Below are 13,531 nucleotides of genomic sequence, written 5' to 3' on the forward strand. Positions count from 1 at the left end.
AGTACAGTTATAGACAGTAATGGGTAGAAAATGAATAGGTTAGCTCTAGTATGCCCTAGTATAAAAAGGATACCGTGTCAATAGAGATGGTGCGTAGGTAGGATCCCTTGTAGTACAAGCAGGCTCAGAGGGAATCATCGAGTCTGGGATAAAAACAGATGCAGGTTGTATTAATGTCGATTATAAAATAACAGTATAGTATATTGACAATGTGATATATACACAGAATCAGGAAGGGTGACACATTGAACTGGATAAGTAGAGTTACACTTGGGATCTAATATCTAAATTAGTTAGCTAATTGGCAGGGAAACGTCACGTATTCTAATACTATTTATAGGAAACTGCTGATCTCGTACTCCTTATTCAGGCCCCTCGGTTATAGTGTCTGGAGTTTATGAATCCAGTAGGCTTCTCTACGTTTCAGTAGATTGATCCTGTCACCCCCTCTTCTATGTGCTGGAACGTGTTCAATGACTTGGAACATGAGTTGGGAAATATTGTGTTTATGACGGGCAGGGGTAGGAAGTAATATTTTGCCACATCTAATATTGAAGTTGTGTTGGCTGATTCTGTCTTTGATCCGCTGTGTGGTCTCTCCTACATAGGCCAATCCACAGGGACACTTGATCAAATAGACCACGTAGTTAGTGTTGCAATCAAAGTATTCTTTAATCGGAATACTCTGACCAGATGATGGATGATGTATTTTATCCCCTCTAATAATATGGGAACATTGGAGACCGCTTCTGCAGGGGAAGGTACCCCTCTTAGGTGTGCTTAGGAACGTCTGTCTAGATATTTTACGGGATGATCCAATATCTGCCCTGACAATCTTGTCTTTAAGATTTTTGGTTTTCTTTAGACAGGGTAAGAAGGGGGATTTAAACTCAGTGATTTGTGGGTAGGCTTCTTGTAATAAGGGCCAATGCTTCCTGATGACGTGATGGATCTTATAGGTACATGGATGATAGACATGTACGAAGGGGATGCGTTTAGGTTTGGCCCGAGTTTGGGGAACATTTGGTATTTGGGCTGACTCCAAGACTCTATTGGGATAGCCTCTTTCCAAAAACTTCTTTGTCATGTTCTCGGTTCTCTCTCTCAGCAGTGATGGATTATCTACAATGCGGTTTACCCGTGTATACTGCGATCTTGGTAGAGAATTTCTGGTTGCCAATGGATGGCAGCTGGAGTAGTGTAATAGACCATTCTTGTCTGTTTCTTTGGTGTAAAGGTCACTACTGAGATTGCCATATGCATCTTTTATAATGGTTGTGTCAAGGAAGTTAATTTTGGATATATCATGGCTCAGAGTAAATTGTAGCTCTGGCCAGATGTTGTTCAGATATGTAGTGAAATTGAGAAGGCTAGTGATTGAGCCTTCTCAGAGGCAAAAGATGTCATCTATATACCTCTTCCACATTTGGGCGTGTTGTCTGAAGGTTATTAGGATAAATGTAATGTTCTTCCAGATGGGCCATGTAGCAATTGGCGTATGGGGGGGCAACATTAGAGCCCATTGCCGTGCCTTGTAGCTGTATGTAATATTGGTCCTCAAAGAGGAAGAAGTTATCAGTCAGTACAAGATTGAGTAGGTCGTCACAGAGGTTTACGACATCCGGATTTGTATTTGTATTAGTTAGTATTTCGTGTACTGCTCTTGTGCCCTTCGTATGTTCGATTAGATGTGTATAGGCTACAGACATCTAATGTTACCAGAATGGTCTCCGTGGATACTGTATCTAATCCTCTGATATGTGCAAGAAATTCTGTGGTGTCTAGTAGAAAAGATTTTGTTTTCCTAACTAGAGGTGTAAGTATTTTTTCTAAAAATTTTGAGATAGGTGAAAAGATAGAATCAGTGGATGCAACTATTGGCCTGCCGGGGGGGTTTATCGAGTCTTTTGTGAATTTTTGGGAGGACATAGAAAACCGGTGTGATGGGATGTCTATTTGTCAGGAATGATGCTGTCTCCTGATCTATGGTGCCTTTGGTTACGTATCTATCCAGAATGTTGGTGGCCCTGGTCATGATTCAATTTGTTGGGTCATGGTCAATGGGTCTATAGACTGACGCGTCATTCAGCTGTCTATGTACTTCCTCTATGTACGTATTCCTATCCATGACGACTATAGCTCCGCCTTTGTCTGCGGGTTTGATAATTAGATCCCTATCATTAGTTAGGGAGAGTAGGGCTTGCCTCTCAACATTGCTCATGTTGGTCTGGCATTTGAAGAGGCCTTGGTCAAAGTCGTGGCGGAAAATCTCCACGTCTCTCTGGACCAGTCCAATGAATGTTTCCAATGGGGGTGAAATCTTTGGGGGAGCGAACAGGCTTTTGTTCCTCAGACCCAGTTCTTTCGAGGTGATCGTAGAGGTCACACTTGTCGTTATGGGACCTTCCGGTCCTCGGGTTTCCCCCTTGTTGGAAAAAAAGACCCGTAGACGCAAGGCTCTATAGAAGCGGTTTAGATCCATGTCCAGCTGGAATAGATCATACCTGTAAGTGGGGCAGAAGGAAAGGCCCTTCTGTAGCAGGAGGAGTTTAGCTGGACTTAGTGATTTGGAAGAGATATTCACTACCAGTGATTGTGGGGTGCTCGTCATACCTGTGACCTGGTTGTCATCAGTCGACTTGCGTCTTCTGATGCCGCCTCTCCTCGTCCTCTTCTTGGGCGCCTGCCCCTGCGTTGGTCTAAAAAATGGTGTCTGCCTTGGTTTGAGTAGCCGGGATAGTGGTAGTCCGATCCTTCTCCACCCGATCCGGATTGTGATGAGCCTGATGACTGGTATGGTGTTCTGCGTTGTGGTCGCGTTGATGTAAATCCCTCGTGCCATCTATACACTCTATTCCTCAGGTAGTCTTCTTGGTCTCTTTGAAATTTGCTTCTTTTGAGAGCTTCAACCTCGCTCCGATGAGTATTGAGATTCGTTCTCAGTTTGTTGTCAAACTCAGAGAACTCTGAAGTAGAAAGGGTAGCTTTCAATTGCTGTTCAGAGGCTGTGATTTTCTCCTGAAGTTCTGTGATATTCTTTTGTAAGTATGATACGGTGAGTGTCATAAGGTCAAAGGAACATTTATTGAGGATGTGTTCGAATTGCGTACAGTAATCAGGATCTTCTTTGAAGATAGTTGGCTTGATTGGTACGCGTAATCCTCGAGGAATACGTTGGACTTTGATATATTCGGCCAATGTGGCACTGTGTAGCTCCTGGTTGATGAGTTTCCTCTTGTTCCTCTCGTGATCTCTGTTCCGAATTTCTGACGGTGGGATCTGGAGAAACTCCCTGGATGTGGTGACTGTAGATAGGATACTATCTGTTTTCTCCTTCATGTAAGAGAAGGTCGGATTGGACATATTTACCGAGCTCGTCTGAAAAGGAGGTACATCTATGGTTGTGTTCAGATAGCACCGGTTTCCTTGGGTGCTCGAGGTAGGGTCCCAGCCCGGATGTAGGTTAAGAATTGTAGTCGGCACACCTTGCTTGTGTTTCAGAAATTATATTTATTGGATTCTCAGGATGGATGCCAGAGGCTACATGTGCGACGTCGACGTTTCCGTCGTTTAGACCTTCGTCGGGCACTAGAGAAATATGTATACACGATTAGAGCATATCATGAGTTTAGAGAGCGGTCACTTCATTCACATCATAACATCACATAATATGTCATATAAATTCTCGATGTAATATAGAACATATAACTGGGTCAATCTTAACATAGTAATTCCTTAAAAACATAAGACTATGAAATTGACATGAGGATTTAAAAACAATGGGAGGAAACAGATACATAAATCCCACGTACATTCACCACATCAAGGGGAGCGCCAGATGACTGTAGGGAGATAGCTGATGTCCTAGATAGCCGTACATCTTCAAGTATATATAACATATATAACATAATCTCGTGAGCATATGGATAGGTCGGATACCATCTGACATCGATATTCTACGTCACAGTTAAGGCATAAATACGAATACAGTGGGATAGTAGAGGGGAGCTATTTGTGGTGCAATAGCTATAGTGAAAGCAAGGAGTGTATATGTCTATCTGTAACCCACGATTATCACTGAGTGCCTCTCTGAGTGGTGGTCCCTTTAAATGCGCATTACGGAGGTACATATTGTAAGTTTTGGTAAATCATAAACAGTGTAAGCTAGAAAGTATCACAGAAAGAGGCATGCAATATAGGTGAGACCAAAAACAGGCGAGAATTAACAGTACAATCGAAGTTACACTAGTCCAAAGAAGTTGTTCGGATATCTAGGACATCAGCTATCTCCCTACAGTCATCTGGCGCTCACCCTGATGTGGTGAATGTACCTGGGATTTATGTATCTGTTTCCTCCCATTGTTTTTAAATCCTCATGTCAATTTCATAGTCTTATGTTTTTAAGGAATTACTATGTTAAGATTGACCCAGTTATATGTTCTATATTACATCGAGAATTTATATGACATATTATGTGATGTTATGATGTGAATGAAGTGACAGCTCTCTAAACTCATGATATGCTCTAATCGTGTATACATATTTCTCTAGTGCCCGACGAAGGTCTAAACGACCGAAACGTCGACGTCGCACATGTAGCCTCTGGCATCCATCCTGAGAATCCAATAAATACAATTTCTGCCTCTCATAATGCTCACCGTAGCGCGGGCAGTGAAATGGTGATGACAGCCAGGGTGTATTGCCTCTAAGACCGGCGGATTGCAGTGGATGCTTAACTTAGAGACGGAGCAACAGTTCTGTCCGACCGTTCAGAAATCCGGGCAAGCCATGCCCCCTCACTAATAAAATCTATGAAACACCTGTGGGGTCAAAATGCTCACTACACCCCAAAAGTAAATCCTATGGGGTGTAGTTTCCCAAATGGAGTCACTTTTGGGGAGTTTCCACTATACTGGTACCTTAGGAGCTTTGCAAAAGGACATGGTGCAGAGAAACCAATCCAGCAAAATCTGCACTAAAAAAAACAAATGGTGCTCCTTCTGAGCCCTACTGTGTGCCTAAATAGCAGTTTATGACCACCTGTGGGGTCAAAATGCTCACTAGACCCCTAGATGAATTTCTTGTTTAAGTAGCACACTAGGGCCAAATGTGGGAGATTTCTAAAAACTGTAGCAAATGGGCATAACATATTGAATTGTGTTGCTCTGGTAAAACCTTCTGTGTTACAGATTTTTTTTTATTAAAATGGAATTTCTGCAAAAATAAAAATAAAAAAAAATAGTACATTTCACATCCACTCTGTTTTAACTCCTGTGAAATGCTTAAAGGTTTAAGAAACGTTCTAAATGCTGTTTTGAATACTTTACGGGTGCAGTTTTTAAAATGGAGTCATTTATGGGGGTTCCTTATATATAGGCCCATCAAAGTCACTTCAGAACTGTACTGGTCCCTTGACAATGTGAGACATTTTTGCTAAATTAATAAGCCTTGTTATGTCCTAGAAAAAAAACAAAGGGTTTTCAAAAAAACAATGCCAACATAAAATAGACATATGGGAAAAGTTATTTGTAACTATTTTGTGTAGTGTAACTATCTGTCTTTCAGATACATTTAAATGTGAAAAACTGCTAATTTATGACAATTTTCTCAAAATGTTGGTGTTTTTCACAAATAAACACTTTATGTATCAACCAAATTTTACCTCTGACAAAAAGTACAATGTGTCACGAGAAAACAATCTCAGAATTGTTTGGACAGGTAAAAGTTTTACAAAGTAATTACCACATAAAGTGAACGTTAGATTTGAATAATAAGGTTGTGTCAGGAAGGTCAAATATGGCTGCAGCTGGAAGGGGTTAAACCAGTCCGATAACATGTGAGTCAAAGCAGCCAGTTCTAATGTTCGGAAAGTTTAAGTTACCAGCTGGACGGAGTTAATATAAAATATTTAGCGCAATTTTAAATGATTTCTCAGTTCAAATAAAAGTACGAAATAAAAAATGTATTCTACGTTCATCTGTTGGGGTTAAGATAATGGGAAAAGTCAGAAAAAAGTAAAGTAACTTAGGAATTCCAATCATTTTATGTAAATGCGATCTACCTAGAAATAAAAGGGGTAATTTCTGCCAGATAAACAAAGATTTTACACCTAAGTATTTAATGGCATGGGGTTGCCAGATTATTGATATACCATGCGACCAGGTTGGTTTAATAGGTTGGTTAAAATAGATGGAGCTAACTAGAGTTGTGTATTGGAATTTTCGTGGCACCAGTGATAACTTAAAAAGAATGGCTGTTAAACAGAGCCTTAGATCGTTTCTTCTGGCAATAATTTGTTTGGCAGAAACCCATTGTACACATGACACTATTTCTCTATTAATATTTCCATGGGCAGAACAATCATTCCACTCGTGCTTCTCAACACACTCAAGGGGCATGTCTATTTTCTTTCATTAAAAAAATAATCTATTGTTTTAATTAAGCCGCAGATTGATAAAGAGGGGAGGTTTATCTTCCCCTTTGGCGCACTGAAGAAAACATTATTGTTGCCGTAATCTTTATTCCACGTCCCTTCAATATGGAAGTCCTGGTCAAATATTTAGAATTTGTTTCACAGTTCAGATACTGCCCCCATAGAGCCCCTGTAGATATCAACCTGTAGATAGTGCTACACATATAGCCCCACCCCCTGTAGATGGTGCTCCACATATAGCCACTCCCCATGTAGATAGTGCTGCACATATAGCCCACTGCAGATAATGCTGCACATATAGCCCCCACATACAGCCCTACCCCCTGTAGATAGTGCTGCACATATAGCCCCCACATACAACCTTACCCCCTGTAGATGGTGCTGCACATATAGCCCCCACGTACAGCTCTATCCCCTGTAGATAGTGCTGCACATATAGCCCCCACATACAGCCCTACCCCATGTAGATAGTGCTGCACATATAGCCACCCACATACAGCCCTAGTCCCCTGTAGATAGTGCTGCACATATAGCCCCCACATACAGCCCTAGCCAACTGTAGATAGTGCTGCACATATAGCCCCCCAGATACAGCCCTACCCCCTGTAGCTAGTGCTGCACATTTAGCCCCCCCATACAGCCCTACCCCCTGTAGATAGCGCTGCACATATAGCCCCCCACATACAGCCCTACCCCCTGTAGCTAGTGCTGCACATTTAGCCCCCCCATACAGCCCTACCCCCTGTAGATAGCGCTGCACATATAGCCCCCCACATACAGCCCTACCCCCTGTAGATAGAGCTGCACATATAGCCCCCACATACTGCCCTACCCCATTGTAGATAGTGCTGCACACTCATACTCTTAGCAAAAAAAACTAAAAAACTTTGCATACTCACCTAAACCAGTTCCTGTGCAGTCTTCTTGCAATGCAAGTCTGCTGGGGCTGAACGACGCGGCACTGAGTGGCAGGGCAAGTCATTCTTCCCGGCCAATTAGTGCCTTTTAACGTTGCGTCGTTGAAAGGCGCTGATTGGCAGGCTGTCTTGCCCTGTCATTCAACGACGCAAGCAGCGAAATGACGTCATTGCACCGCTTGCATCCTCAAAAGACGCTGAGTGGCAGGGCAAGTCATTCTGCCTGGCCAATCAGCACCTTTCAATGTTGCGTCATTGAAAGGCGCTGATTGGCAGCCTGCCTTGCACTGTCATTCAACGACGAAAGCGGCACGATGACGATATCGCGCTGCTTACGTCAGTGAAAGGTGCAGAATAGTGGGACACGGAACATTCAGCGCTTATGGATGGAATTGTATTTGAATCCTATAGACGCTGGAGGGGGTAGCGGCGGCTGGTTTTAGTGGCGCTGCCGCCCTCTCAGAGAGGAAGCAGGGCGTCGCCTGAGTTCTCGCTTCATGGACGGTGCGGCCCTGTTGAGGAGGTTGTTTGAGGTTATAAGGGAATTTGGTTCATACTCAGGATTTAAGATTAACTGGAGAAAGTCAAGTCTATTTCCTCTGGATGGACTGGAAGTGAGGGATTCATTGCGTTTAAGTATTGTTTCTTCTATTACTTATCTGGGCCTTGTCACTTCACCAAATTTTAAAGACTATGATGAATTTAACTTGGCACCTGTCAAGTGAGATTTTGGAAAAAACTGTCTGTCGGTTTTGGGATACGTTTCTCTTTCTCTTTTGAAGATGATTGCCCTACCACAGCTCTTATGTATATATTGCAGAATTCACCGGTTTGGTTAAAAAACTCAGGGTTTAAAATCCTTAAAGTGCTTTACCCATCAGGGACATTTATGGCATATCCACAGGATATGCTATAAATGTCAGATAGATGTAGGTCCCACCTCTGGGACCCGCACCTATATCTAGAACGGGGCCCCCTAATCCCCGTCCTACCTTTCTCAGTTCCCGCTGCCGACCCGGGCCTCTTCTAAATTTCCAGCCATGTAATCAGAAAGCAGTGTAGCTCGCGTATATCCTGTGGATATGCGATCATAAATGTCCCTGATGGGCAAACCCCTTTAAGATGTTAATTAATGAGACCCATTTACATACTGTTTCAGTTACTTTATTGATACTAATTATAAAGGTAAAACATGCTCTTAATATTTGCCTCTCAGTTTATTTAGTAAAATAATTAAGATACTGTCTAAGTGAAGAAGAGCCATGGTAAAAATTTTACCTGTGTAAAAGACAAATAACACCTTAAGGGCTTGTTCACATCTGCGTTGGGTCTATATTGCAGATTCCACCAAAAATGCCAGAAACAATAGCGTAGCATGCTGCGCTATTATTTCCGGCATATACTCGGACACCCCAACGGAAACCTGACAGAACCCATTAAAGTCAATGGGTTCCGTCGGGCACCAGTTGTCTCCATTGTTCAATGGAGCCTGCGCTTCTGGCATGTTCGGTGTTCTGCTCCGCTGATAGAGCAGAATGGAAAACCGAATGCAGATGTGAACAGGGCCTAACATAGAGTCAACATTAATCAGAAAATTTGCATTACCATTACATTTAGTTATAATTAAGTTTTCCAGAACATTTATTGATCATAGAGTATAACTTATATACACCTTCATTTTCACAACAGCATATTCTTACATTTATGCCAATTTTTGCATTATTTTAGCACATACATATTTAGATCATTGTGAAATGGCAGTATACTTTAATGGGTGTTTGTAAAATTACATATAGAAAATAAGCACTAATTCAGACAAAAGTGTCAAAATGTAGAAAACTGTATTCAATATTTTTCCATGTAAATTGAAAGAAAACAAAGGTATAACAATTGACAAATGTGTACAAAATATTTTTTCACCCATTAGAAGGTTAGAGTCCAGGAAGTGTCCTGTTTAGAATTCAGTCTTAGTCTTCCCAGTTAGATCCAAGGCTTTCACCGATAGCAGAGACATGTGTGGTTGTAAAATTACACCATGACCACACCAGGTTTTTCACACAAGAGCAAGGATCTCAACAGATGATATATTGGCTTAGCCAGGAAAAAGGCACGGAAGAACTGATGAAGGTACTGGTTAAGGAGATGTAAACTGTCTTATAATGGAAGTATGGATAAAGGTTATCCACTTAATAAAAGAGAAACTTGGTTCCCCCGGCATGGCGGTAGCAAGTGCCACTCTTTGCTCTGATGGCTCTAGCGGCCATTCAGGAGACAGTTAGAGCCGTCACTCAGAGCAGAGGGGCGTGGCTTGCAGCGTGGAGTGAAGGAGCACTTGCACATCAACTCCCGCCTCAGTAACACTTGTGGTCACGGCCTAGTGGGAATTAAACATCATGCAAGTTGCATGACTGAGAATAAAAGGTTATTTCAAATGCCCTTCCCCTAACCCTATCGCTCTGTCAGCAGTTTTGAGACCTCAGAACTGCTGACGGGTTCCCTTTAATAAGAAACAAAATTACAACGGACAGATATTCTTTGATTTTCTAGCATTAAAACGACTGTAGTAAAGCCATAATGAGGCTGCACTAGACAGTATGGATATTCTACAAATAATTTGTCCTAGTTCCTGCTCAATGGATAGACAATTTATCTACAACTTTAAATAACTTAGTTATGAGAGTTTATCTTATTCTTAGAATGATATCAACTTTTATTGTCACAAGATAAAAAAAGACATTAAATACATGTGATATATAACACTTTAGGGTAGTGAATAGAGCTAAAACATGTAGATATGAAAGAAGTATCATTTAAAATGTGCAAAATAAATGTATACTAAGATGACGTATGATTCTTAGTACTAATAGTATACTTTAGGGTAAAATGTTTATAATAATTTAATTCATTGAGCTTGCCCACACTTCTTGAACTAGAATGAAGAAAGAAAAGGCAATAACATATTTTTATCTATAAAAATATAATGTGTAGTACATATTTATATATAGGTTGTTCAATAGTATTTAGGATAAAAGACAACCATTATAAAACAATACTGCACCCTGGTTAAATAGCACTATATATATATATATATATATATATATATATATATATATATATATATATATATATACACACATACATACATATACACACACACACATTGAGATCTCAAAACTACTAACAGCTAAAGAGGGGCACAGAGTGGTAAATATTAATATTAGGTGATGTTTAGAGTACTTTAAAAAGGAGGTATTGTGATATATGTTAAATATGAGTATACACTGTTCAGCCATAACATTAAAACCACTCACCAGTGAAGTGAATAACATCGATTATCTTGTGTCAAGGATATATAAGGCAGCAAGTGAGCATTCAGTTCTTGAAGATGATGTGTTGGAAGCAGTAAAAATGGACAAGCATAAGAATCTGAGCGACATTGAAAAAGGTCAAATTGTGATAGCTAGACGACTGGGTTAGATCATCTCCAAAACGGCAGGTCTTATGGAGCGTTCCTGATATGTAGTTGTTAGTGCCTACCAAAGGTGGTCCAAGGGAGGACAACCAGTAGAAGAGCTACAGTAGAACAAATTTCTGAAAAAGTTAATGCTGGCGATGATAGAAAGATGTCAGAACACACAGTGCGTTGCAGCATGCTGCCTTTGAGGCTGGCCCCTATCCACCACTGAAAGCACCCACAATGGTCAAGTGAGCTTCAGAACTGGGCCATGGAGCATGTGCATCATTTCCCTGGGGAAGAGATGGCAAAGCAACAGAGGCAGTATAAACTGCAAAATTCACCATGGCATCTAAAAGGTCAAACGTTTGGGATCGGATTTATCTGCCGTTATCCGGCCGTTGCAGCTGGATTTCGGCTACATAACACAGCAGTCACCCGCTGCTGATGGCATAGGCTGCAAGACACCACAATTTGGACATAACAGTACTTCCAAATGCAGTAACAGGTTAAGTAACCACACTGCCAACACAGCAATGGAAGAAGGTGGCCTGGTCTGATATATCACATATTTTATTTATCATGTGGACGGCTGGGTGCGTGTGCGTCAATTACCTGGGTTAGAGATTGCACCAGAATGAACTATGGGAAGAAAGCAAGGTTGTGGAGGAAGTATGATACTTGGACACATCCAACCTAAACCCTGTTGCAGACCAAGTACATCCCTTCATGGCAACAATATTCCTTAAAGGCAGTGACCTCTTTCAGCAGGATAACGTGCCTCACTACTCCGCAAAAATTGCACAGTAATGATTTGAGGACCATCACAAAGAATTCAAGGTGTTCACTTGGCCTCCAAATTCCTTAAATCTTAATCCGATCGAGCATCTGTGCAATGGGCTAGAAAAACAATTCTGAACCATGGAGGCCCTACCTGGTAACTTCCAGGACTTAAAGGATCTGCTGCTTATGCCTTAGTGCTAGATACTTTGTCCATTCCTCGACGGGTAAGAGCTGCTTTGACGGCATAAAGAGGACATACACAATATTAGACAGGTGGTTTTAATGTTATGGTTGAACGTTGTATTTATGTGGACAAATGGCACTAAATTCTTGTGTGTCGTGTGAACTGTGTAAAAAAATGCTGCAAGTCCATTCAACCATAGTTCCAAGATTTGCTGCAGTTGTTTGACCCAAAGTCAGATGTGGATCCAACAGAAGTGAAACATAAGTCTTTCCTTTATACTTGCCCTGCCTTTTGGATCCACTTCTGGCTTTGGCTCCAAAAATTGCAGGTGTGTTTGCAGAGAGGGGAGTTAAATGCATGCAAGCTATTAAAAACAGAGCACTTGTGTTATTACATCATTCATGGCGATAATTTCAATGTAGAAATACAGAACCTTTTGTGGTCATTAGGTAATAAATTGCTCCAAAAAAATAATCAAACACACTTTCAACATGTCTAGAACATAAAGGTATTGCATTACTCTATGAGAAACGTCTCGCAGATTAATATTCATGCAAAATTAATTGGTCATTATCAATTTATGAAATCTATTATGATGATTGGAGAAGTTCAGTTGGGAAGATCGAGACAAATTCAGTCAACTGTGAAATTATAGATGTGTAAAATGGATACAATATTGGGGAAGATGCTAAGTAAAATTCTCTCTCTAGAATGAAAGAAAATTAAAAGATATCTTAAAATATGGCACCTCTTCTGCAAATTAATTTGACTGTCAATTAGTCTACAAACTTTCTCGCAGACACCGCAGTTGTTCTTCTCCCAATCTGATTTTATCTTCTAGTTCCCGCTGTTCCACAATGAGAGAAGATGTCATTTTGACATAATGGCGATAGTCTTGAAGCTGCTCACCATTTAGGTACTTAGATACAGTCTCTAGAACCATTTGCTCTCTCCGTGTTACATGTGCTTTTAGTTCTTTAGCATCCTCCAGTTGGTCAGTCAGTTGTTTTTTCTTTTCAAAAAGATTCAGCTGTACATGACAAAAAACATATACGTTAAAATATAAAAAAGATATATTAAAACGAAATCTATTTTAGGCTATCTTCACATCACTTTTTTCGCTAAGTTTGCTGTATGTGCCACTTTCCATACCTACAAGTTACATTTTATTTTTTGTTCCTGTTAAGTGGAACAACTACAATAGCATTAGGGCAGGGGTCCTCATCTGGCCGACTGCGAATCCGGACTGCAGATGCCCGTTATCCGGACCAGTGGCGTTGCTAGCACCGAGCATCCGGGTCAGAAGCCACGTTTTTTTGGCCCGATGCCCCAAGTGACTGCCACATTCAATTGCATCTGCGTCCATATTCAATTGTTTGTCGTGGGAATGGGGATAGGTGAGTACAGGCTTGTTTTATTTGTTTAGCGGGCACTATCTACAAGAGGAGGAGGAGGTGGTCTGTGGAAATATCTACAGGAGGCACTGTGTGACACTATCTACAGGGATAATCTAAGAGAGAGAACAAAAACCACTGCGCCACATGGTGCAGGTCACAAACAATGAGGAGCGGAAGGACAAAGAGTGAGATGATTACTGCTCACCTATTGAAGCTGTGCAACCACAGGCACAACACTGGTTGAAGCAAGAAATACAGGTGTGATGGAGCTGCAGCTGGGTTCAAAGACCACTCCACTTGGAAGGGAACCGCTGTTTTAAGATATTAAATATATAGAAAAATGTAGAACAATGGACTAGCGCT

The 13,531-nt window shown here is 41.1% G+C and overlaps 1 protein-coding gene across 2 annotated transcripts in view; it reads right to left on the bottom strand.

Annotated features, from left to right (window-relative positions):
- Window positions 1-10,503: 10,503 nt before the first annotated feature.
- Window positions 10,504-13,531, bottom strand: part of SHROOM4 (shroom family member 4) — a 250,091-nt gene continuing 247,063 nt past the window's right edge. For both annotated transcript variants that reach the window (XM_075835604.1, XM_075835605.1), the window contains one exon: window positions 10,504-12,801. In XM_075835604.1, the coding sequence (XP_075691719.1) occupies window positions 12,553-12,801 (249 nt within the window). In that variant the 3' untranslated portion in view covers window positions 10,504-12,552. The remainder of the gene's footprint in view (window positions 12,802-13,531) is intronic.

This window comes from Rhinoderma darwinii, chromosome 8 (genome assembly GCF_050947455.1).
Source record: "Rhinoderma darwinii isolate aRhiDar2 chromosome 8, aRhiDar2.hap1, whole genome shotgun sequence".
NCBI classification, from domain to species: Eukaryota; Metazoa; Chordata; class Amphibia; order Anura; family Rhinodermatidae; genus Rhinoderma; species Rhinoderma darwinii.